Below are 19475 nucleotides of genomic sequence, written 5' to 3'. Positions count from 1 at the left end.
CTGTGACAGCGCTGTGAGTGTCCTGGAGCCCGCGGGTGTGTGGATGTCCTGGAGCCCGCGGGTGTGTGGATGCCCTGGAGCCCGCGGGTGTGTGGATGTCCTGGAGCCCACGGGTGTGTGGATGTCCTGGAGCCCGCGGGTGTGTGGATGTCCTGGAGCCAGGGGGTGTGTGGATGTCCTGGAGCCCACGGGTGTGTGGATGTCCTGGAGCCCGCGGGTGTGTGGATGACCTGGAGCCAGCGGGTGTGTGGATGTCCTGGAGCCAGCGGGTGTGTGGATGCCCTGGAGCCCGCGGGTGTGTGGATGTCCTGGAGCCAGCGGGTGTGTGGATGTCCTGGAGCCCGCGGGTGTGTGGATGTCCTGGAGCCCACGGGTGTGTGGATGTCCTGGAGCCAGCGGGTGTGTGGATGCCCTGGAGCCCGCGGGTGTGTGGATGTCCTGGAGCCCGCGGGTGTGTGGATGTCCTGGAGCCCACGGGTGTGTGGATGTCCTGGAGCCAGCGGGTGTGTGGATGTCCTGGAGCCCACGGGTGTGTGGATGTCCTGGAGCCCACGGGTGTGTGGATGTCCTGGAGCCCACGGGTGTGTGGATGTCCTGGAGCCAGCGGGTGTGTGGATGCCCTGGAGCCCACAGGTGTGTGGATGCCCTGGAGCCCACAGGTGTGTGGATGTCCTGGAGCCCGCGGGTGTGTGGATGCCCTGGAGCCCGCGGGTGTGTGGATGCCCTGGAGCCCACGGGTGTGTGGATGTTGCTGCAGCTGCTCTTGCCCTCAAACCTGCTAGGAAAACCAGTGTTTCCTGGGAGCCCAGCACTGGTGGTGTCACTGAGCCCTGCAGTGCTCGGTGCTCCGCGTGGCTGGATGGGGCACAGGGAAGGGGGAGACCCCCGGCAGGCAGGACCCTGGGGATGGGCAAGCCATGGGCACTCGAGTGCTGCCTGGGGCCATGCCCTGGCCGTGCTCTGCTGTGCCACTGTGCTCCCCTGGGCTGTGAGCACCCGGGCGCTGCTCCATGAGGGAAGGCTGAGCAAAGCTCCACCTCATGTGCTTCTTGCCCCCAACTTCCTCCAACAGCGGGATCAGCTCGGCTGTGTCCTGCAGGCACGGGACGGGGCTCAGCACTGACTACCAGGGAGGCAGCCAGGGCACCTGTGTGCCAGTGCCGGGCGGCGGTGCTGGTGGCGGTGCTGGTGGTGGTACTGGGTGGTGGTGTTGGGTGGTGGTGCTGGGTGGTGGTATTGGGTGGTGGTGCTGGGTGGCAGTGCTGGTGGCGGTGCTGGTGGCGGTGCTGGTGGTGGTGCTGGGTGGTGGTGTTGGGCGGTGGTGTTGGGTGGCAGTGCTGGGGAGGGGCTGGAGACAGGCAGGTACCAGGCTCTGCAGGGATGGGGTTCAGGACCCACAGGGGCAGTGGCCCACAGCCGGGGTGAGGAGATGCCCAGGGCTCCCGCAGGACAGAATCCTGGCGGCACCAGGCCTTGCTGGGAGCAGTGGATGGGCAGCAGGGCTGGGGCTGCGGGTGACGGCAGAGCCGTGGCCCTGGGCACGGGGACTGGCAGGGAGGGGAGGAAGGGCAGGAAATCTCGCAATGGTCTATGGTCAGCACCGGGTTTCCTGTTCCTCCCAGGAGCCGGAGCTGCACTGGGTCCACACTGCGCCGGCCCGGGCCCCAGCAGGACACCAGCTCCAGCCGCACGGCAGGGACCTCGCAGCACACCCAGGTTGGAGGGGCCAGGCCCCACTGGGGGGGCTGGTAGGGACAGGGACCCCTCTGTGGGGCTGGGGAGGGTTCTCAGCCCTGGTCCTCTGTGGGGTCGAGTGCTGCATCAGGGGACGTCCTGCCCTGCCCAGCACCCTGCTGCTCCTGCTGTGCCTTTGCCATGGGGCAGGACCCCCCGGGACCGTGGCTGGGACCAGTTTGGGTCCCAGCAGCCATGTTGGAGCGCTGGGTGCTGGGACACATCCAGGCTCAGCACCTTCCTCCAGGGCTTGACACCACAGCCCCCTGCTGCAGGCCCCCCGGAGCTCAGGGTAACGGTGCCAGCGGCAGCAGGGGCTGGAGCTGCTGGACCACCGGGGGCTGGTGTCCCTGCTGGGGGGGTCACAGCTGCGCTGCCCTGGGGACCGGCCCCCCGCATGGCAGAGCTGACGCTGCTGGGTTTGACCCCAAACTTCCTCCTCCCTGGCACCATCCCCGTGGGCCCCAACTTCCTCTGGGCGCCGGTGCCCTCGGCACTCTCCCGGCCTCCCACCTGCTTTGAATGGGCTTTGCGAAGGGGATGGCGTGGGGCAGGGGGAGCTCTGCTCCCCGCAGGCACCTTGTCCCATGGCAGCCAATGCGAGGGGGGGTGCGGGATGCAAAGGGCCCCCCGGACACCGCTCACCGCTGCGGGCAGCAGCCGCGGCTCAGCTCTCCGGCTGCCCTGCAGCCTCCTCCCACCCGACCGGCGGTGCCATGGGCTTTGGGCCGGAGCTGTGGTGCCCGCAGGGGCACAGCGCGCTGCTGCGCCTGCAGGACAGTGAGCTGCGCCTCCTGGAGCTCATGAAGAAGTGGATGTCGCAGCGCGCCAAGAGCGACCGGCAGTACGCGGGGATGCTGCACCACATGTTCTCCCAGCTGGAGAAGCAGGAGAGCCCCGGGCAGCCCCGCGCCGCTGACCACGGCAGCCAGATCGGGGAGGTAGGGATGTGTGGTGCGGTGCCGGATGGGGGCCGTGCCCGCGTCGGGCCTGACCTCCTGTCCCTGCAGTCCTGGTGGGTGCTGGCGACCCGGACGGAGGCGCTGAGCCAGATCCTGCGCCAGCACGCGGAGGAGCTGGCGGCGGGGCCGCTGGCCAAGCTGAGCCTGCTCATCCGCGACAAGCAGCAGCTCCGCAGGGCCTTCAGCGAGCAGTGGCAGCAGCTCAGCCAGGAGTACACGCGGGTGCGTGGGTCCCGGTGCGGGCAGCGGGGGTCCCCGGCCCTGCTCCGCTGACGGCCTCACCCTCCGCAGAGCACGCAGCAGGAGATGGAGAAGCTGAAGGCTCAGTACCGCAGCCTGGCGCGGGACAGTGCCCAGGCCAAGCGCAAGTACCAGGAGGCCAGCAAAGGTGCCCGGCCCCTCCTGCCCCATCCTGCTGCATCCCAGGGGTTGCTGTGGGCTGGGAGCATCCCCGTGTACGGGGAGGTTCGGTGCGATCGTCCCAGCCCCGGGACCGCCTCCCAACCCCCCCACCCCCTGTGATCCTCACTGGGTGCTCTGGGACCGCTGGTGCTCCACGGCGGGTGTTTCCCATGGCCTCTCCCCGCAGACAAGGAGCGGGACAAGGCAAAGGAGAAGTACGTGCGCAGCCTCTGGAAGCTGTATGCCCTGCACAACCAGTACGTGCTGGCTGTGCGGGCAGCCGCACTCCACCACCACCACCACTACCAGCGGGCACTGCCCACCCTCCACCAGTCCCTCTACAGCCTGCAGCAGGAGATGGTCCTTGTCCTGTAAGAGCTCTGCCTGCCCCGCTGCTTGCCCTGCACCCCATTACCCAACTCTGGGCATCCCCCACGGTCCTTGGCACCAGCGGGATGTGGGGACCGGGTGACAGCGCCGGCAGCAGGGGGGTGGCACCCAGCAGCCCCCAGCACCCATGTCCCCCCAGGAAGGAGATCCTCAGGGAGTACTGCAGCATCAGCAGCCTGGTGCAGGAGGATGTGCTGGCTGTGCACCAGGAAATCGCTGGTGCCATCCAGGCCATCAACCCTGCCACTGAGTACAGCGGCTTCATCCAGAGCCACAGGTACAGCCGGTGCTGCTGCGGGCTCTGCGGGGTGTGGGCACTGGTGCCCCGCACAGGGCAGGTGGGAAGCGGAGCCTCACTGCCTGCTGCAGGTACGGCCCTGAGGTGCCACCGGTGGTGTCGTTTGACGAGAGCTTGCTGGAGGAGACCGAGAGCCTGGCGCCGGCCGAGCTGCAGCTGAATGAGCTGACCATCGAGAGCGTCCAGCACTCGTGAGAGGGGCCGGGCTGCGGGCAGGGGCCCCTGCGGCCAGCACCGCAGCTCAGTGCCGCCGGCGCCTGTCTCCTGCAGCCTGACATCGGTTGAGGAGGAGCTGGCGGCCGCCACGGGGGCTGTGAGCAGCAAGGAGCAGCAGGTGCAGGAGCTGCAGGAGGAGATCCGGGGCGAGGAGCAGGGCCGGAGCCCTGGGGAGCGGTGAGCTGCAGTGGGGGGGGGCAAGGGGCTGCGGCAGGGTCTGACTGCCCCCTCCTGTCCCCAGGGTGCACTTGTTGGGCAAGCGGCAGGGGCTGCAGGAGCTGCAGCAGCAGCTCGAGGGCTGCCTCTGCACGCAGGCCAAGCTGCAGGCGCAGCGGGACCTGCTGGCCACCAAGCTGGCGGAGCTGGGGGCTGGGAAGCCGCTGCCTGTGCCGCTGCTGCAGGAGGACCGGCACTCGGTCTCCTCCGTGGTGAGTCCTGCCCCACCGGCTCTGGGATGGGGCTCGCTGGGCTTGGGTCACCCGCAGCCATGCAGAGCTCACAGCTCGTGTCCCGCAGGAGCAGGAGCGCAGCGGGAGCACTGCACTGGAGACCCTCAAGAACCACATCTCGGGCATCTTCAGCCCCAAGTACTCGGTGAGCCCCTGGGCACCTCCATCCTGCCCCCCCTGCCCTGGCCACCGCTCCCCGGCACCGCTGCTGGCCTCACCTCCAGGGCACGGCGGGGCTCACCCCGTCTCCATCCCGCACCCAGCTGCCGCCCCCCGTGCCCCTCGTCCCGGAGCTGCAGAAGCCGCTGTGCCAGCAGCTCTGGTACCACGGGGCCATCCCGCGCTCGGAGGTGCAGGAGCTGCTGAGCCGCAGCGGGGACTTCCTGGTGCGGGAGAGCCAGGGCAAGCAGGAGTACGTGCTCAGCGTGCTGTGGGACGGGCAGCCCCGGCACTTCATCATCCAGGCTGCTGATGTGAGTGACTGCAGGCGGGGAGGTGCTGCCGGGGCAGCCCTGGCAGGCAGAGGGGGAGCCCTGGTGTGGGTGCATGGGACACGCGTGCAGAGGATGAGTGGTGCCTTCCTTGTGGGGCATGAGCCCTGCACTGTGCACGTGAGCTCCCTCCTGTGTGTGCCCTGCCCCTGTGCATGCACGTCCTGTGCCAGTGCCCGCATGCACTGCAGCCCCTGCACCCCAGTCCCTGTGAGCAGGCCCGTGTGTGCAGGCACAGGCGGTCAGCCTCCCGTCCCCACAGAACATGTACCGGCTGGAGGGGGACGGCTTCCCCACCATCCCGCTGCTCATCGACCACCTCCTGCAGAGCCAGCAGCCTGTCACCCGCAAGAGCGGGATCGTCCTGGCCAGGGCCATCCCCAAGGTGACAGTGGGCAGTGGGCAGGGGTGTGAGTGTGGGGCAGGCTGGGGGGCAGCTGCCACCTTCAGTGTCTGCTCGCTGCAGGACAAATGGGTGCTCAACCATGAGGATGTGCTGCTGGGGGAGTGCATCGGCCGGGTGAGTCAGGGTGCTCCAGTCCTGCCCGGGTGGGGTCTGCAGGAGGACAGGGCTGTCCCCAGTGGGTCTGTGAGAGGGAGGACAGGGGTTGCCTCTGGCCACTGGCAAGCGGGGCTGCTGCACCGGTGTCTGTCTCTCAGGGGAACTTTGGGGAGGTGTTCAGTGGCCGCCTGCTCGCTGACAACACCCCCGTCGCTGTGAAATCCTGCCGGGAAACCCTCCCAGCCGAACTCAAGGCCAAGTTCCTGCAGGAAGCAAGGTCTGTGCAGCCACCACGCTTGTCCCAGCCCGTCTGCCCATCCTTGGGGCCTGGGGCTGTTCAAACCATGCTGGCACTGGTTATGCCTGCGGCAGCCAGCCTCCCCCCACGGTGTGCTTCCCTGGTCCCGCAGGATCCTCAAGCAGTACAACCACCCCAACATCGTCCGGCTCATCGGTGTCTGCACCCAGAAGCAGCCCATTTACATCGTCATGGAGCTGGTGCAGGGTGAGCAGCCCCGCTCTGCAGCCGCCACGCTGCTAGAGCAGCCGGTGCTCTGTGTGTGCCGGGGCAGCCGGTGCTCTGTGTGTGCCGGGGCAGCCGGTGCTCTGTGTGTGCCGGGGCAGCCGGTGCTCTGTGTGTGCTGGGGCAGCCGGTGCTCTGTGTGTGCCGGGACAGCCGGTGCTCTGTGTGTGCCGGGGCAGCCGGTGCTCTGTGTGTGCCGGGGCAGCCGGTGCTCCGTGTGTGCCGGGGCAGCCGGTGCTCTGTGTGTGCTGGGGCAGCCGGTGCTCTGTGTGTGCCGGGGCAGCCGGTGCTCTGTGTGTGCCGGGGCAGCCGGTGCTCTGTGTGTGCCGGGGCAGCCGGTGCTCTGTGTGTGCCGGGGCAGCCGGTGCTCGCCTGTGCCGGGGCAGCCGGTGCTCTGTGTGTGCCGGGGCAGCCGGTGCTTGTGTGTGCCGGGGCAGCCGGTGCTCCGTGTGTGCCGGGGCAGCCGGTGCTCTGTGTGTGCTGGGGCAGCCGGTGCTCTGTGTGTGCCGGGGCAGCCGGTGCTCTGTGTGTGCAGGGGCAGCCGGTGCTCTGTGTGTGCCGGGGCAGCCGGTGCTCCGTGTGTGCCGGGGCAGCCGGTGCTCTGTGTGTGCCGGGGCAGCCGGTGCTCGCCTGTGCCGGGGCAGCCCACACCAGCCCCGTGTCCTGGGCGCAGGGGGGGACTTCCTGAGCTTCCTGCGCAGCGAGGGGCCCCACCTGCGGGTGAAGGAGCTGATCAAGATGACGGAGAACGCTGCCGCCGGCATGGAGTACCTGGAGAGCAAGCACTGCATCCACAGGTGGGCTCGGGCGCGCACCGGGAGCCGTCACTGCCCCCGTCCTGTGCCCGGGGGCCCCTGGGTGCACGGTGGGCACATGGCTGATGGCTCTGGGCTGCCCCAGGGACCTGGCTGCTCGCAACTGCCTGGTGACAGAGAAGAACACCCTGAAGATCAGCGACTTCGGGATGTCACGGGAGGAGGAGGATGGCATCTACGCCTCCACAGGGGGGATGAAGCAGATCCCCGTCAAGTGGACGGCCCCTGAAGCACTCAATTATGGTATGGGATGGAGCTGGCCGTGGCTGGCAGCCCCACGGCATAGCTGGGAGCCGGGAGTCCTGGGCATGCTGTGCTGCTCCCACATGCCCAGTCCTGGGGAGGAAGACCTGGGCACCCCAATCCTCATAGCACAGGCACAGCCAGGGCAGTGCAACCATGGGTGTCCACAGCCACCAGCATCCATCCTACCTCATGTCCCCAGGAAGATACAGCTCAGAAAGTGATGTCTGGAGCTTCGGGATCCTGCTCTGGGAAGCCTTCAGCCTTGGTGCTGTCCCCTACACCAACCTCAGCAACCAGCAGACACGTGAGGCTGTGGAGCAGGGTAAGGGACGTGCCACGGGCTAGCTCTCAAGGGCAGTGAGGGGCCATGCGTTCAGCACAGTGGATCTGCTGTGGAGCTGTGCCGGTGAGGCCGGTGGCTGCTACCTCCTCATGGCTGCCCCCCGCAGGCGTGCGGCTGGACCCCCCCCCGCAGTGCCCTGAGGAGGTGTACCGCCTGATGCAGCGCTGCTGGGAGTACGATCCTCGCAAGCGGCCCAGCTTCGGCACCATCCACCAGGACCTCATCGCCATCCGCAAGAGGCACCGGTGATGGGGAGCCCCGGGCCCCACCGGCCCCGCTCCGGACAGCTCCGTGGGCCCGGATCCCTCCCGCCGGCAGCGCCCAGCTCTGGCTGGGAAGGGGGTGCTGCGCCTGGGCACGGCTCCCAGCGGTGCCCCCGGGACGCGGCACCCACAGCTCCTGCCGGCCTCCATCCGCTGCAATAAACAACGGGCTCCGCAGCACCGCGTCCCTGGGGCTACGAGGGAACACGGACCGCGGGAGCCAGGGGGGCCAAGCACCAGGGTGCAGCCGGGACGGTGCCCCGGGACAGGGCACACGGGGATGGGTCCATCGGCAGCCGGCCGGCAGCGGGGCTGCGGGGTGCTGACCGGGCGGCTCCCGGTGCTATGGGACGATGACCGGGTGTCTCCCGGTGCTATGGGATGACCGGGTGTCTCCCGGTGCTATGGGATGATGACCGGGTGTCTCCCGGTGCTATGGGATGATGACCGGGTGTCTCCCGGTGCTATGGGACGGTGACCGGGTGTCTCCCGGTGCTATGGGATGATGACCGGGTGTCTCCCGGTGCTATGGGATGATGACCGGGTGCCTCCCGGTGCTTTGGGATGATGATCGGGTGTCTCCCGGTGCTATGGGACGATGACCGGGTGTCTCCCGGTGCTTTGGGATGATGATCGGGTGTCTCCCGGTGGTATGGGATGATGACCGGGTGCCTCCCGGTGCTTTGGGATGATGATCGGGTGTCTCCCGGTGCTTTGGGATGATGATCGGGTGTCTCCCGGTGCTATGGGACGGTGACCGGGTGAATCCCCGGGACTACGGCGGTGTCCGGGTACAGCCTCGGGGCTGTGGGGTGCTGACGGCTGCGCCCCGGGGCGGCCGCGGTCCCGGCGGGGTCAGCCCTGCCCCAGGCGCTGAGCGCCCTCCCCGCTGCGCTGCGTGCGGAGCCACCTCCCTCGGGGCCGGGCGGGCGGAGCAGCGGGCGGGGCCTGGCCCATCCCGGCCGCGGCAGCTGCAGGCCCGGGGCTGCCGATGTGAGAAGCGGAGCGGAGCGGGGCCGGGCTGGGCCGCGGAGCCTCCCAGGGTAAGAGCGGAGCGGCCGCGCCGCCCCTTGCGCCGTGCGCTGGCGCAGAGGCTCCGGGCTGCCCGGCTCGGCTCGGCCCGGCTCGGCCCGGCTCGGCTCGGCTCAGCTCGGCTCAGCTCGGCGGCGCCGCGGCTTGCGCCGGCCCCGTCCTTGGCCCCGTCCCGGCCCCAGCCCCGCGGCGGCCCCAGCCCGGGCTGTAAATACCCGGTCCCGGATTAGGCCAAGTAGGGCGCGGGGAGGGCGAGGAGGAAGGTGTCGGCGGGGCCCGGCGGGGGCCAAGCTGTGCAGGGCACGGGCACCACCGCCGCGGGCAGGGCTCAGCCGGGTCCGCGGAGCAGGAAGCAGCATCCCGGTACCCGCTCCGTCCCGTCCCGTGTCCCCGGAGCCCCGTCCTGCCTCCGGCCGCGCTGGCCCAGGCCCCGCCCCGTGTGCCCCGCTGCAGGCCCGTCCCTGCGGCCCTCGGGATGAAGCTGAAGAAGCAGGTAACCGTGTGTGGAGCTGCCATCTTCTGCGTGGCCGTCTTCGCCCTCTACCTGATGCTGGACCGGGTGCAGCACGACCCCGCGCGCCAGCAGAGCGGAGGCAACTTCCCCAGGGTGAGCAGTGGGGCCGGGGCTCGTTCCGTGCTGCTGTCAGCGAGACGGGGGCCGGGCCCCAGCGGAGCCTCTCACCGCGGCGTCTGTGTCCCCAGAGCCAGATCTCGGTGCTGCAGAACCGCATTGAGCAGCTGGAGCAGCTGCTGGAGGAGAACCACGAGATCATCAGCCACATCAAGGACTCGGTGCTGGAGCTGACGGCCCATGCGGAGGGGCAGCCGGCGCTACCCCACCACGCGTCCAATGGCTCCTGGGTGCTGCCTCCCGAGAGCCGCCCGAGCTTCCTGTCCGTCTCCCCGCAGGACTGCCAGTTTGCCCTGGGGAGCAAGGGCCAGAGCCCGGACCTGCAGGTGAGGGCCCATCTCTGCTGGCACAAGGGTGTCCGCACCAGGGGGTCCTGGCCCTACGCACTTGGGTGTCTCTCAATGCAGTGCCCACCCTGAGCCCTGTCTCCCCCTGGCAGATGCTGGCTGTGTACTCCCTGCTGCCCTTCGACAACCAGGATGGCGGCGTGTGGAAGCAGGGCTTTGACATCACCTACGAGCCCAATGAGTGGGATGCTGAGCCCCTGCAGGTGTTTGTGGTGCCGCACTCCCACAACGACCCTGGTGAGCAGCAGGCGGAGGTGGGAAGGGGTGGGGAAGGGCCAGTGTTGCCCCACAGTGCTGGTGGGGAGGGGCTGGGCCCCGCACAGTGACCCCCAGCGTGTGCTGGCAGGCTGGATCAAGACCTTCGACAAGTACTACTATGACCAGACGCAGCACATCCTCAACAGCATGGTGCTGAAGATGCAGGAAGACCCACGCCGGCGCTTCATCTGGTCCGAGATCTCTTACTTTGCCAAGTGGTGGGACAACATCAGTGCCCAGAAGCGGGCTGTGGTGCGGAGGTAGGGCTGCGTGGCCCCTGCCCAGAGGCAGGTGCTGTAAGCCTGAGCATGCGAGCGCTGCTGCAGAACCTGAGCAGTGCCAGCGCCTTGCGAGGCCCAGGGCACCCTCGGTGGCATTGGAGACCTGGAGAGCAGGGTTGTGCACTGGGAGAGCCCCCTTGTCAGCCCCCTGTTCCAGGAGGGCTGGGGATGGGGGACAGAGGGGACAGGGCCTGTGAGGTACAGCAGGGGATGTTGGTTTGTGTGGGGATGAGCTCTGGCTCGGGCCTTGGTCAGTGTATTGCTGTGGAAGGATGCCTGTCTGTCTGGCTGTCTGTCTGTGGGGGGACAGTGGGGCACAGCAGCCAGTGGTTGTGGGGCTGCAGGAGGGCCCCAAGCTCCCCGTAGGGCTCTCTCTGGGGCTGATGGCACATTGTGCATCCCCCTTGCAGGCTGGTTGGCAATGGGCAGCTGGAGATGGTGACGGGTGGCTGGGTGATGCCTGATGAGGCCAATTCCCACTACTTTGCCATGATTGACCAGCTCATCGAGGGGCACCAGTGGCTGGAGAAGAACATTGGTGAGAGCAGGGCAGGGTGCTGGGCTGGAGGGGCAGAGGGCTGGCCCGTGGGGGGCTGAAGGGTCTCTGTGCCCCCAGGTGTGACGCCGCGGTCGGGCTGGGCCGTTGACCCCTTTGGGTACAGCTCCACCATGCCCTACCTGCTGAAGCGCTCCAACCTGACGGGCATGCTCATCCAGCGGGTGCACTACAGCATCAAGAAGCACTTTGCTGCCACCCAGAACCTGGAGTTCATGTGGAGGCAGACGTGGGGTGAGGGGCTGCTGAGGAGTGATGGTGGAGGGGGGACCCTGCTGGGTGGCTGCCAGCAGGGAACAGTTCCCAGCTGTTTTCCCCTGCGGATGGGGAGCTGAGCACCGGGAGGTGATGCCTCTGCTCTGCAGCGGTTTATGCCCTGAGGAGCAACCCCCGGGTGACTCCCAAACTGCCCCCGTGCAGGCTGCTGTGCTCTGGGCTGCGAGCAGTGAGCCTGTGAGCCATGTCTGTGCCACCCCAGCAGCTGTGTCTGGCAAAGGGAGAGCTGCTGGTGCTCACCTGTCCTTGGTCCTGCAGATACAGACTCCAGCACTGACATCTTCTGCCACATGATGCCCTTCTACAGCTACGACATACCCCACACCTGTGGGCCAGACCCCAAAATCTGCTGCCAGTTTGACTTCAAGCGCTTGCCGGGTGGCCGGATCAACTGCCCGTGGAAGGTGCCTCCCCGAGCCATCACCGACGCGAACGTGGCAGAGCGGTGAGTGCTGCAGGGCAGGGAGGCGGCTCTGAGCCCATGAGCCAGCTTCACAGCCTGGCCCCCATGGCAGAGCCCAGCTCTTGCTGGACCAGTACCGCAAGAAGTCCAAGCTGTACCGCAGCAAGGTGCTGCTGGTGCCCCTGGGAGATGACTTCCGCTACGACAAGCCACAGGAGTGGGATGCCCAGTTCCTCAATTACCAGCGCATCTTTGACTTCCTCAACTCCCAGCCCAACCTGCACGTCCAGGTCCGCAGTGCTGGGAGGCGCGGTGGGAGCCCCCAGCGGTTCCCTGTCGTGCTGAGGGCTGTGTGTGCTGTCCTGCAGGCACAGTTTGGGACGCTCTCGGACTACTTCGATGCCCTGTACAAGAGGGTGGGCATCGTGCCGGGGATGAAGCCGCCTGGGTTCCCGGTGCTGAGTGGGGATTTCTTCTCTTACGCGGACCGGGAGGATCACTACTGGACGGGCTACTTCACCTCCCGGCCCTTCTACAAGAGCATGGACCGGGTGCTGGAGTCCCATCTCCGGTGAGGGGAGCAGGCAGGGCTCTGGGGAAGGGGCTGGGCGAGGGTTGGCAGGGCAGCACTGGCAGCACTGGGAGCCCTGGTCTGCGCCAGAGCCACCAGCGTGCTGGGGGTGGCCCAGGCACGGTCAAGGGAGTGCCAAAGCTTCACCCAGCCCCAGGGCAGCGTGTGCCCCCCTGGATGTGCTCCCTGGGGCCAGGACCCCTGCCTGGAGCACCCAGGCTGGACTGGCCGCTCCTCCCCTCAGGGGGCCCGGGCAGGGATGCTCAGAGCCTCTGTCCCTGCGCAGGGGTGCAGAGATCCTGTTCAGCCTGGCGCTCACCCACGCCCGCCGCGCTGGTGCTGACGGCACGTACCCGCGCTCTGACTACGCGCTGCTGAGCAACGCCCGCCGCAATCTGGGCCTCTTCCAGCACCACGATGCCATCGCCGGTACCGCCAAGGAGGCTGTGGCTGTTGACTACGGAGTCCGGTGTGTGAGGGGGGCCGGGGCGCAGCCGAGGGGCCTGTCTCAGGTGGGGGTTGGTGTGCACGGGGCTGGGGCTGGGGTAGGAGCCCCTCTCCTGCTGGAGGTGGAGGATGTACAAGAAACCTGGAGAGGGGCTTGGGACAAGGGCCTGTAGGGACAGGCCAAGGGGAATGGCTTGAACCTGCCCGAGGGGAGACTGAGCTGAGCTCTTAGGCAGAAGCTCTTCCCTGTGAGGGTGCTGAGGCGCTGGCACAGGGTGCCCAGAGAAGCTGTGGCTGCCCCATCCCTGGCAGTGCTCGAGGCCAGGTTGGACACAGGGGCTTGGAGCAAGCTGCTCCAGTGGAAGGGGTTGGAGCTGGAGGGGCTTTAAGGTCCCTTCCAACCCAAGCTGGTCTGTCTGTGTGCTGGGGGGACGCTGGGAGATGGGAGGATGGGCTTTGTGGCTCACTGCCTGTGCCCCAGGCTGCTCCACTCCCTCACGAACCTCAAGCACGTCATCATCAACGCTGCGCATTACCTTGTGCTGGGGGACAAGGACACCTACCACCACGACCCTGCTGCTCCCTTCCTCAGCATGGTGAGCAGCCCCTGGCCCCTGCGCCCCAGCTCACGGCACCATGCTGGGGCAGTCCCTGTGCCCCTGGGGAGCACAGCCCTGCCTGCCCACCCAGTGGGGACCCAGGGGAGGGTGGGCACACCCCAGTGCTGACCGCTGCTCTCCCCAGGACGACACGCGCCCCAGCCAGGACTCCCTCCCCGAGAGAACAGTGGTCAGAGTGGACGTCTCACCCCGGTAGGGTCTGTGCCTTGCTCCGCAGACTGGGGGCAGGCACTGAATGGGTGCCTGGGACGTTGTGGGTGGTGTGGGGCAGCTGGGACGCTGTGGGGCTGGGGTGGCCATCCCTGTGTGCCCCCCAGGTTCCTGGTGGTGTTCAACCCGCTGGAGCAGGAGCGCCTGAGCGTGCTGCGGGTGCTGGTGAACTCCCCACACGTGCGGGTGCTCTCCGAGGAGGGGCAGCCCCTGCCTGCCCAGCTCAGCGCACACTGGGGCTCCGACACTGACACAGTGCCCGACATCTACCAGGTACGGGGGGCCCCAGAGCCCTGCTCTCCCCCACCCTCATCCTGCATCGCCCGTGTGTGCCAGCCCCCATCCCACACCCTGACCCCGTACCTCTGTGGCACTGCGTGGCCCTGCACCGCAGCACGAGCTCCGCTGCTTGCAAGCCCTCAGCCCCTCCATGCCAGTCCCTCAGCAGAGGCTCCCCAGGTCCTTGCCCAGCCCGCAGCCAGCGTGGCCCCGTGCCCCCGGCTCACAGCCCCGTGCCCCCGCAGGTGTCTGTCCTGGCCCGCCTGCCCGCGCTGGGCCTGCGAGTGCTGCAGCTGCGCAAGTCCTTCGAGGGCTCGGCCACGCTCCCGTCCTCCGTGCGCCTCCACCTGCCCGGCCTCCACCTGCCCATGCGCAGGCAGGAGCCTGTGCCCGTGCACGTCCTGCCGCCCGCTGCCCAGGACATCTGCCTGCAGAACCAGCACCTGCGGGCCTGCTTCTCGGGGCGCTCGGGCCTGCTGCAGGTGAGTGGGGGCTGCGCGGGGCGAGGGGCAGAGCAGTGCCTGGTGCGCAGAGCGCTCACCCCGGTGCCGGCTCCCGCCCGCAGAGCATCCGCCGGGCTGGGGAGGAGCGGGAGCACAGGGTGAGCAGCGAGTTCCTCGTCTACGGCACCAGGGCCTCCAAGGACAAAAGCGGGGCCTACCTCTTCCTGCCTGACGGCGAGGCCAAGGTACCGAGGCCACCTCTGTGCGCTGCGTGGCAGCCACATGGGAGTCCTGCAGGCGGCAGCCTCAGCGCAGCTCTCTCCCCCCAGCCCTATGCCCCCAGTGACCTGCCCGTGGTGCGGGTGACGGAGGGACCCCTCTTCTCTGAGGTCACCAGCTACTACCAGCATGTCCAGACTGTGGTGCGGCTGTACAACGCCCCAGGTGAGGCAGTGTGAGGCCGTGCGGGGAGGGCGGGGGCCCAGGGGTGCTGGGCGATGCTGCCTGTGGGGCTCAGCCCCTCCTTGCCTGTCCGCAGGGGTGGAGGGGCTGTCCCTGGATGTATCTTGTCTGGTGGACATCCGTGACCAGATCAACGTGGAGCTGGCCCTGCGCTTCAGCACTGACATCGACAGTGGAGACACCTTCTTCACGGACCTCAATGGCTTCCAGGTAGGGAGCAGCCCAGCAGGGGATGGAGCTGCCCAAGGGGGACGGTGCGCTGGTAGCGGGCATGGCCACAGCCACCTCCAGGCACTGAGCTCTGCCCCGCGGCAGATCCAGCCCCGCAGGTACCGGCGGAAGCTGCCGCTCCAGGCCAACTTCTACCCCATGCCCACCATGGCCTACATCCAGGACAGGCAGAGCCGCCTGACGCTGCACACGGCCCAGGCCCTGGGCGTCACCAGCCTCGGCAGCGGTGAGGGGGGCATGGGGCTGTGCCCTGGGGGCTGCCCTGGCAGAGGGTGCGGGGAGGAGGTGCTGCGGGATGGGCACAGGCAGCCCTGGGGTGCCCCTGCTGGGCCATGGCCGGTTCCTGCTGAAGCCCACGCTGGGACCCGCTCCCTGCAGGCCAGCTCGAGGTCATCCTGGACCGGCGCCTCATGCAGGACGACAACCGGGGCCTGGGCCAGGGGCTCAAGGACAACAAGCGGACGTGCAACCGGTTCCGCATCCTCCTGGAGCGCCGCAGCGCTGCCAGCCAGGTGCATGGGCTGGGGCTGCAGAGCGGGCTCGGGTGTGCTGAGCCCCCCCTGCGCTGGGATGGAGCAGGGTCTCATCCCCTGCTGCTCCATGGCCCCCCAGCCATTATACTGGCACCGCATGGGGCCGGGCCTGGAGTGGGGACATGGGGAGGGTGGGACCGTGCAGCGGGGCCCCTGTGCAGCCGCAGTGCCCTCATAATCAGGGTGTTCTTGTCCCATCTCCTCACTGCTCCTTATGCATGCGCCACATCACCCACTCAGAGCTCCAGCTTCTTTTCCACGCTGGCCTCCATGTTTAAAGCCTTGGGCTTCCCCGGCGCCAGGACTGGTAGCCCAGAGGTAACGGCCGGCCTGGCCCCGCTGTCTCTCCCTGTCTCGTGCAGTAGCTGCTAGCACAACCCTAGCCGGGTCCGTGGCCTGGGCACTGCAGGGGAGGGTGCTTGTGCCCAGGTGGGAGCAGCTCTGGGTGCCCGGTGCTGGCCACTGCTGCTGCAGGGGCTGTGTCGAGGCTGGGCCTGGCCCCGCAGCTCCCCTGGCTGGCGCTGAGCCCTGTGCTCTCTGGCAGGCACAGGACGGGCGCCCCATCAGCTTCCCCTCGCTGCTGAGCCACATCACATCCATGCACCTGAATGCCGAGGCCCTGGTCATGCCCGTGGCCCAGGAGAAGCCGGCCCCACCGCCCCTGCGCTCCTTCACACCCCTTTCCACCACCGTCCCCTGCGACTTCCACATCCTTAACCTGCGAACGCTGCAGGCAGAGGTGAGCTGTGCCCCGGGGGGGGGCTTGTACCCCCTGTCCCCAGCATCACTCACACCTCACCCCGGCTCCCCAGCAGGATGAATCGCTGCCCTCGGCAGAGGCAGCCCTGCTCCTGCACCGCAAAGGCTTTGACTGCAGCCTGGAGGCCAAGAACCTGGGGTTTAACTGTACCACCAGCCAGGGCAAGGTAGGACCAGGCTGATGCCTCCAGCTGCTTCTGGGTCAGAGCCAGGCTGGGTCCCAGGCTGGCCTGCTGCATCCTCTGCTCATGCAGGAGGGGGCCCAGGTCCCTCAGCACCATTGCCTCACAAACAGTGGCTGCTCAAGAGCGCAAGTGCAGCCCTGCTCTGGCCTTGCACAGGCACAGCTGGAGGATGTTGGGGCTGGAACCTTCCATAAGCCCTGCATCCCAGTGTAGTCCATCGTGTAAGGAAGGGCAGAGCCTGGGGTGGGTGGGGAGGCCAGAGGCCGACTGCTGTCACACATGTGCATGGTGCATCACTGCCCGGCGCTGCAACCCCCCACCTTCTCCCTCCTCTCCACAGCTGGCGCTGGGCAGCCTGTTCCAGGGGCTGGAGCTGGGCTCCCTGCAGCCCACCTCGCTGACGTTGATGTACCCCCTGGGCGCGGCCTCCAACAGCACCAACATCCACCTGGACCCCATGGAAATCGCCACTTTCCGCATCCGCCTGGGGTAGCGCCCCCCGGAGCCGGAGGGGAGCAGCGCGGCAGCAGCGGCACGGCTCGCAGGGGCCGGGGGGCGCTGGGCAGGAGGTGCCGGACTGCAGGGGCTGCTGCGCTCTCGTTTCTCAGCCCCGTGTGCTCGGGCGGGTGTCAGAGGGGCCGTGCTGCGGGGGGGCCGTGCTGCGGGGGGGCCGTGCTGCGGAGGGGCCGTGCTGCGGCGGGGCCGTGCTGCGGCGGGGCCGTGCTGCGGCGGGGCCGTGCTGCGGAGGGGCCGTGCTGCGGCGGGGCCGTGCCGGGGCGGGGCCGTGCAGGGGCATCGAGGCCACGGGCTCTGCAGTACCGGCGGGATGGGCATGGCTGCCCTGCTGCCCCCACACGGTCCTGCGGCAGGGCCCGTCCGTGCCGGGCTCCCCAGCTCCCGGGGCAGCGCGGTGGGGCCGGAGCTGCTGGCCAGGGGGGCGCTGTGGACTGGAGATGGAGCTCACCTGGAGCCTGTGGGAAACATGAGGCTGTTTCCGAGGGCTCTGGTCTGTGCCTGGTTTGTGGTTCCCTCGCTGGTTGCGGGAGAGTGGGCACAGTGCGCTCTGGGGAGATGCTCTGGTGCCCGAGGAGCCTGGCCACTGGTCTGCAGTGTCCCAGGGGCTGCAGGAAGCCACGTCACCAGGAGCATCCTCCCGGTTGCTGTGGGGACCCAGTGGCTGCTGCACTGCTCGGGCCCCTCTGGGGCTCATTACTGCTGAGGGGAGCCCAGGGAGAGGCGGGCAAGGACATGGTGCTGGATAAGCTTTGTCTTGGTTTCCTGCACAGCCTCCAGCATAGCCCACAAACCATAGCCCATGGGCATGGCCCTGAGGATGAGCAGAGACCATGGACCAGTGCAGATGGACCCCGGCAGCTCAGCCCCTTGCACCCTTGGCCAGCCAGGCATGGGGCAAGACCCAGGCATGAGGCAAGACCCAGGCGTGGGGCAAGAGCCGGGCCTGGTGCACAGCTTGTGCTGCCAGGGCCATGCCGGAGCCTGGCTAATGGCACAGCTGGCGGGGGGCCAGGCTGCGGCCCAGGGCCCACCAGGGCTGGGCTGCCGAGGGGCTGCAGCCCAACCTGCCATGGTCCAGCCTCACCCGCTGCTCTCAGCCGCAGCACCGGGATCCCCAGCCAGGCGGAGGCGCCCAGCCGGCACCCATGGCCCCAGTGCCTGGTGGGGAGGGTGCCTCCTGTCTGCTCTTGGCCCCCGAGAAGCTCATTAGTGATGCTCCCGCCTCCCGGCCTGGTCCCTGTGGACCGGGCATCGAGTGCAGGAGGCTCTAATGGCTCCAAGTGGCTCTTGATGGGCCGTGATGGAGGCGGGAGAGGAGGGGCTGTGGTTTCTGCCTTCCCCGGAGCCAGACCTGCTGCTGCTCAGGGTCAGCCGGGAAGATGCCGAGTGGGCTCCTGCTCCGGCTGCTGCTCGCCATGGCGCTGTGCCCCGAGCTCTGCGGGACAGGTACAGCCCCACTCCCTGAGCCCGTCCTCCCCATCCCTACCGGGGCCGTGTCCCTTGAGGGCTGCTCCCACCAGCTGGAGCCTGGGTCCATGCTGGGGCGCGGTGATCTGCACTGGGGGGGTTGGTGCCGGGGTTGGCCCCTGCACTGCACAACTGTGGGGTGAAAAGCGCTGACCCCAAGCTGTGGGGAGGTGGGGACAGGAGGGGATCAGCACGGGGAGATCGGGGCTACCCTGGGCCTTTCCCCTCCCATCTGCCACCATCACCCCCCTCGCCCATGTTTGCCCTTGCCGGGGTCAGGGCGAGCACCAGAGGCCACGGCACAGACGGGGCAGTGCCGGGTGAGGCCGTGCTCAGCTGTGACCTGAGCCCAGCCCAGGGCTGAGCCAGGGGCCCCCATGGGGCTGGGGTGCTCCTGCCCTGGAAGGGTCCCATCGCTGGAGCGGCCGCCGGCACCTCCACCCCCTGAGGGCAGGGGGGAGCCTCCGCAGCGGGAGCTGAGCCCCGGCTCCTCACCGCAGGATCGGTGCAGAACCTGCACCTCTGCGAGGGCTACGCAGGCCCCGACGGCCGCTACCACCCCGGCTTCTACTGCCCGCGGCTGACAGACCCCGCCAGGCACCGCTACTGCTGCCGCCCCGGCCCGCGCACGCTCAAGTCCTGCTGCGCCCAGGAAGCCCTGGAGGCCCTCACCGGGGTGAACGTCTCCAGCCTGGCCAGCGCCGGCCTCCTCCGGTGAGCAGGGCGGTGCGGACCGGGGCCGGCGGCAGCGTGGGCCCTGGGCTCCCCATGGTGGCTGGCACATGGCTCTGCCCTTCCAGCCCGGAGCCCAGAGCTGGCCCCAGCCGTGCCCGCTCGCTATGGGGCGCTGCTGCCCTGGTGGGGCCCTGTGCTTGAGGTGCCCCCTCCTGCAGGAACCCCCTGGCGCTGCCCTTCGTGGGGCTCTACGGGCTCCTCATCCTCCTCCTCATGGCCATCGACCTCGTCCACTTCTACCGCACCCGGCACTGCCGCCTCGGCCGCCTCCTGCCCTGGGGCCGCCGCCTGCCCAGCAGCCTCCCGGGGGGGCACCGGCTGCGGTCCCGCTCCCCGCAGCCCCGCGGCACCGGGGCTCCCGGGCGGGGCTGCTGAGGGGGGTGGGAGGGGTTGCGGGGGGGGGGTGCAGGACAGACACACACAGACACACATACACAGAAACACACACACAAACACACACACACATGCACACACACACACAGACACACATACACAGAAACACACACACGCACACACATGCACACACACACACACAAACACACACACACACATGCACACACACACGCACACACACACAAACTCCCACACGAGGTCGCACG

The 19475-nt window shown here is 68.4% G+C and overlaps 4 protein-coding genes across 9 annotated transcripts in view; all 4 read left to right on the top strand.

Moving 5' to 3' along the window:
* The first annotated feature begins 1584 nt into the window (after positions 1-1584).
* FES (FES proto-oncogene, tyrosine kinase) lies at positions 1585-7728 on the top strand. 2 transcript variants are annotated; one of them, XM_061376635.1, is made up of 19 exons: positions 1585-1716; positions 2425-2675; positions 2745-2918; positions 2988-3084; positions 3286-3469; positions 3628-3765; positions 3858-3977; positions 4057-4179; positions 4244-4430; positions 4519-4596; positions 4715-4924; positions 5205-5327; positions 5409-5462; positions 5603-5721; positions 5855-5949; positions 6641-6764; positions 6868-7025; positions 7232-7350; positions 7478-7667. In XM_061376635.1, exons 2-19 carry the CDS (start codon positions 2451-2453, stop codon positions 7526-7528), a joined length of 2379 nt encoding a protein of 792 aa, XP_061232619.1. In that variant the 5' UTR covers positions 1585-1716; positions 2425-2450; the 3' UTR covers positions 7529-7667. The 2 variants fall into 2 exon arrangements, with proteins under 2 accessions (XP_061232619.1, XP_061232618.1); XM_061376634.1 differs by having other exon boundaries at positions 1594-1716; positions 7228-7350; positions 7478-7728.
* Positions 7729-9023: 1295 nt separating this feature from the next.
* MAN2A2 (mannosidase alpha class 2A member 2) lies at positions 9024-16705 on the top strand. Of its 5 annotated transcripts, XM_061376629.1 has the most exons (24): positions 9024-9273; positions 9369-9458; positions 9576-9623; positions 9737-9881; positions 9991-10162; positions 10594-10721; positions 10800-10973; positions 11274-11460; positions 11531-11708; positions 11787-11989; positions 12276-12458; positions 12918-13032; positions 13181-13248; positions 13374-13539; positions 13791-14027; positions 14111-14233; positions 14318-14432; positions 14527-14660; positions 14766-14907; positions 15060-15193; positions 15455-15532; positions 15759-15953; positions 16027-16140; positions 16499-16705. In XM_061376629.1, exons 1-24 carry the CDS (start codon positions 9142-9144, stop codon positions 16649-16651), a joined length of 3414 nt encoding a protein of 1137 aa, XP_061232613.1. In that variant the 5' UTR covers positions 9024-9141; the 3' UTR covers positions 16652-16705. The 5 variants fall into 5 exon arrangements, with proteins under 5 accessions (XP_061232613.1, XP_061232614.1, XP_061232610.1 ...); XM_061376626.1 differs by having other exon boundaries at positions 9025-9273; positions 9369-9623; positions 16030-16140; XM_061376625.1 differs by having other exon boundaries at positions 9025-9273; positions 9369-9623.
* A 971-nt stretch (positions 16706-17676) lies between these two features.
* LOC133224806 (protein shisa-like-1) lies at positions 17677-19251 on the top strand. Its single transcript, XM_061376613.1, has 3 exons — positions 17677-18120; positions 18642-18855; positions 19035-19251. The coding sequence occupies exons 1-3, from the start codon at positions 18054-18056 to the stop codon at positions 19249-19251; spliced, it is 498 nt and encodes a 165-aa protein (XP_061232597.1). The 5' UTR covers positions 17677-18053.
* CIB1 (calcium and integrin binding 1) overlaps positions 18814-19475 on the top strand; it is a 40333-nt gene continuing 39671 nt past the window's right edge. Inside the window, exon 1 of the mRNA XM_061376645.1 lies at positions 18814-18823. The gene's annotated coding sequence lies outside the window, so the exon portion shown is untranslated. The remainder of the gene's footprint in view (positions 18824-19475) is intronic.

This window comes from Neopsephotus bourkii, unplaced genomic scaffold (genome assembly GCF_033783945.1).
Source record: "Neopsephotus bourkii isolate Nb327-2 ecotype Australia unplaced genomic scaffold, CSIRO-AGI_Nbou_v1 NB_1723, whole genome shotgun sequence".
In the NCBI taxonomy this organism is placed as follows: domain Eukaryota; kingdom Metazoa; phylum Chordata; class Aves; order Psittaciformes; family Psittacidae; genus Neopsephotus; species Neopsephotus bourkii.
This window is presented reverse-complemented; position numbering and strand designations above follow the sequence as displayed.

Bases quoted from the DNA above. Each gene is read 5' to 3' on its own strand.
- FES (XM_061376634.1), top strand. From the start codon at position 2,451: ATGGGCTTTGGGCCGGAGCTGTGGTGCCCGCAGGGGCACAGCGCGCTG. The intron at 4,925-5,204 runs GTGAGTGACTGC...CCGTCCCCACAG, and splicing joins TCATCATCCAGGCTGCTGAT to AACATGTACCGGCTGGAGGG. The intron at 5,328-5,408 runs GTGACAGTGGGC...TGCTCGCTGCAG, and splicing joins TGGCCAGGGCCATCCCCAAG to GACAAATGGGTGCTCAACCA.
- LOC133224806 (XM_061376613.1), top strand. From the start codon at position 18,054: ATGCCGAGTGGGCTCCTGCTCCGGCTGCTGCTCGCCATGGCGCTGTGC. The intron at 18,121-18,641 runs GTACAGCCCCAC...TCCTCACCGCAG, and splicing joins CCCCGAGCTCTGCGGGACAG to GATCGGTGCAGAACCTGCAC. The intron at 18,856-19,034 runs GTGAGCAGGGCG...CCCCTCCTGCAG, and splicing joins GCCAGCGCCGGCCTCCTCCG to GAACCCCCTGGCGCTGCCCT.
- MAN2A2 (XM_061376625.1), top strand. From the start codon at position 9,142: ATGAAGCTGAAGAAGCAGGTAACCGTGTGTGGAGCTGCCATCTTCTGC. The intron at 13,540-13,790 runs GTACGGGGGGCC...GTGCCCCCGCAG, and splicing joins CAGTGCCCGACATCTACCAG to GTGTCTGTCCTGGCCCGCCT. The intron at 16,141-16,498 runs GTAGGACCAGGC...TCCTCTCCACAG, and splicing joins GTACCACCAGCCAGGGCAAG to CTGGCGCTGGGCAGCCTGTT.